We start from the raw sequence: 3798 nt of genomic DNA, 5'->3' as shown, positions 1-3798 counted from the left end.
TTTCTTTCTTTCTTTCTTTCTTTCTTTGAGGCAAAGTCTCGCTCTGTCACCCAGGCTGGAGTGCAGTGGCACAATCTTGACTCACTGCAACCTCCGCCTCCCGGATTTAAGCGAATCTCCTGCCTTAGCCTCCTGAGTAGCTGGGATTACAGGAATGCACCACCACACCAGGCTAATGTTTGTATTTTTTGGTAGAGACAGAGTTTCACCATATTGGTCAGGCTGGTCTCAAATTCCTGACCTGGTGATCCTCCCACCTCAGCCTCTCAAAGTGCCAGAATTACAGGCGTGAGCCACTGTGCCCGGCCTACACAACTTTATTTTTTATTTATTTTTATTTTTATTTTTTCTTTTTGAGACGGAGTTTCACTCTTGTCGCCCAGGCTGCAGTGCAATGGTGTGGTCTCGACTCACTGCAACCTCCACCTCCCAGATTCAAGCAATTCTCCTGCCTCAGCCTCCTGAATAGCTGGGATTACAGGTGCACACCACCACACCCAGCTAATTTTTGTATTTTTAGTAGAGTTGGGGTTTCACCATGTTGACCAGGCTGGTCTCGAACTCCTGACCTCAGGTGATCTGCCCACTATGGCCTCCCAAAGTGCTAGGATTACAGGCGTGAGCCACCACATCTGGCTGCCTACACAACTTCAAATGGTGAAAGCTAGACTCCCATGGTGGGACTGTGATTTCATAACTTTTGCTCTTAACCTCTAGAAAAGTCACTCACGATCCAAACCCTGTTGGTATAATATTGTCAACATTAGAGCCGGGTGTGGTGGCTCACACCTGTAATCCTAGCACTTTGGGAGACCAAGGCAGGCAGATCACAAGGTCAGGGATTCGAGACCAGCCTGGCCAACATAGTGAAACCCTGTCTCTACTAAAAACATAAAAATTAGCTGGGCATGGTGGCAGGCATCTGTAGTCCCAGCTACTTGGGAGGCTGAGCCAGGAGAATCACTCGAACCCAGGAGGCGGAGGTTGCAGTGAGCCGAAATTTCACCACTGCACTCCAGCCTAGGTGACAGAGTGAGACTCCATCTCAAAAAAAAAAAAAAATTGTCAACATTATTCCATTTTTAAGTGATGGAGTACTGAAATAACTTAGGAAAACCTGATATGTCTTGTTTTTTGTCTGTGACATTGTGTTTTGTTAGTGAGGAGCCATGGCGTCTGAAAATGAGAGAGCATCCCTTCTTAAAATTGAAAGTTGTTAAAACACTTTTGTTCAGTTCTGTTTTGAGTTTCTCACAAATAATGAGACTTAGTTCTAGGTTGTATAGCGCTGAGCCCTGTGGTGATGTGACTTCCTTGCTAGGCTCATGCACTAATATATCACACTAGGACCACCTCCCACAAGTTGTCACGGACTATAGACAATTTATTTCAAGACATGAATGATCTCTACTTTCCATTCTCCCTTTTCTTCTGTAGATCACCATGGCTGTTTTCGCTCTAACAGATTTTCAGCTGTTTTTATAATGAAGAATATAAGTTTAATTCTTCCCCCCCCCCCCCAATAACTCCATGAACTGGAAGCGCATGTGCGCCCGTATTTTCTGCTGTTTTCCTTTGTTGGTCCTCCAGATAGTGCCCTCTGTTGGATGGGCCGGTTCATTTCAGCCTCCACCTTCCCTTAAACAATTAGAAGCTCTTAATTTAGATGGTACTGATGTTAATGATGATGGTTTTCCATTTTATGCAAGTTTTGACCCTCTGCTTGTCTAAAAGTCTTGAGGCAAAGAGTTATATGCAGCTTCTCTGCAGGTGTCTGATTACCTGGAGAAATTGACTATAAATGGGATTTTTAAATTACAGCGCAGGCCTTGGTGCGGTTTCCAGGAAGCGCCACCAGGTGACGGTGCCGAGAAAGGGGGGGGAGAAAAAAAAAAAAAAAAAAAAAAAAAAAAACCCGGCGTGCCGGAAGTCTCTCTTGACAGACAGACGCCCTGGCGAGTAGCGGAAGAGGAAGTGGACACGTGGGGGCACTCTACGGTGGCCGAGAGGATACCACAGATGTGTTAGCGGCGAGTCCAGAGGCAGCCCCAGGAGGTGCGGGGGGCATCGTTTCTCTAATCTGGCCTCCCAAGTGGCAAGGAGACATCCCGGCAGCCGTCATCATGGTGAAGGAGCAGTTCCGGGAGACGGATGTGGCCAAGAAAATGTAAGACGGAGAAAGTGGCCAAAGGACTGAGAAATAGGGCAAGGGGTCCGAGATCAGCGGTCCGGGGTGTTGGAGGGTCAGAGATGGGGTACAATGGGAAGGGGAAGGCCACTACTCCATAGGTGTGACCAGCGCCCAGAAGTACCAGCGTAGGTCAAAGAGCATTGGTCAGGCTGAGGGGATTTCAGCACCTCGAGAGGTCCCTGGACTTGGGTGGAGAAATCGGAGTGGCCTGAGCCTTAATGATTTGTGCACCCTGGGCCAAAGCTCGCGTTCTCCTGAAGTCATACGATGATCCCTGTTCTTCAGCGAACCTATCCCCTGCTACAGCGAGGGGAGCAATCTGGGGTGGGGACTGTCTCTAATTCTGTCAGCCGCAGAGCGTCTGACACGAAGGCAGTAGTTGCTTACCAAAAGGATGAGGTTACCCACTAGAAAGCTATACCACAGCCCGACGAATGGCAGTGTCAGAAATAAAGTTGCTATATCCGGGCTTTTGCCTTCAGAAACACGTTATTAGGCGGTGGCTTCTTCTTAAGAGTTCTCAGAAAGAAAGTGAATCCAGCGGGGCGCGGTGGCTTACTCCTTTAATCCCAGCACTTTGGGAGGCCGAAGCGGGTGAATCTCCTGAGCTCAGGAGTTCGAGACTAGCCTGGGCAACGTGGCGAAACCCCGTCTCTACCAAAAATACAAAAATTAGCCTGGGTGGTGGCGCACGCTTGCGGTCCCAGGTACTCAGGAGGCTGAGACCGGAAAATCACTTGAGCCTGGGAGGCGGAGGTTGCAGTGGGCAACCTCCTGCACTCCAGCCTGGGTGACAGAGTGATACGCTGTCTCAAAAAAAAAAAAAAAAAAAAGTGAATTCATCTTTCTTACAGCAGACACTGAGGAGGGTACTGCTTGTTATTCCCAGTGTTGGACGTTAAAGATACGGTCTGAATAAACTTTTATTGCCTAATCTAGTTGGAGAAGGTACACAAATCAACACTGGGTACAACAAGTGCAATGACAAGGGTAGGTCCAGGGGGTTTTGAGAGCACATAATGGGTCCAGGCAAAAGAAAGGAGACCAAACTGTTTTCTTCAAGGAGCAGACTGGAGGGAGAGAGCACAGGTGATGAGAAGGAAGCAGAAGACTTGAAGCTGTGTTAAGAAGGCATCTGGCAGACAGTGAGGAACCATTGAAGGATTTTCAACAGGAGAGTATCTTGATAAGAGTTCTCCTTCTGGAAAATCTCTTGATTCATGGTGGAAAGAATTAGAGGTCGAGAGACCTTGAGATGGATATACAGAATGCCTTGCTTGGGCAGCTGTGTGGATAGTTGCCATTCATTAGAACAGGTGCGGCCGGGCGCGGTGGCTCAAGCCTGTAATCCCAGCACTTTGGGAGGCCGAGACGGGTGGATCACGAGGTCAGGAGATCGAGACCATCCTGGCTAACATGGTGAAACCCCGTCTCTACTAAAACATACAAAAAACTAGCCGGGCGAGGTGGCGGGCGCCTATAGTCCCAGCTACTCGGGAGGCTGAGGCAGGAGAATGGCGTGAACCCGGGAAGCAGAGCTTGCAGTGAGCTGAGATCTGGCCACTGCACTCCAGCCCGGGCAACAGAGCGAGACTCCGTCTCAAAAA

At 48.8% G+C, this 3798-nt stretch overlaps 1 protein-coding gene across 1 annotated transcript in view; it reads left to right on the top strand.

The window, feature by feature from the left end:
* Positions 1 to 1981: 1981 nt before the first annotated feature.
* POLR3A (RNA polymerase III subunit A) overlaps positions 1982 to 3798 on the top strand; it is a 50913-nt gene continuing 49096 nt past the window's right edge. The window contains exon 1 of the mRNA XM_017865203.1: positions 1982 to 2167. Within this exon, the coding sequence (XP_017720692.1) occupies positions 2124 to 2167 (44 nt within the window). The 5' untranslated portion in view covers positions 1982 to 2123. The remainder of the gene's footprint in view (positions 2168 to 3798) is intronic.

The sequence above is a fragment of the Rhinopithecus bieti genome, unplaced genomic scaffold (assembly GCF_001698545.2).
Source record: "Rhinopithecus bieti isolate Rb0 unplaced genomic scaffold, ASM169854v2 scaffold_81282, whole genome shotgun sequence".
In the NCBI taxonomy this organism is placed as follows: Eukaryota; Metazoa; Chordata; class Mammalia; order Primates; family Cercopithecidae; genus Rhinopithecus; species Rhinopithecus bieti.
Note: the sequence above shows the minus strand (reverse complement) of the source record. Positions and strands in the feature narration are given on the sequence as shown.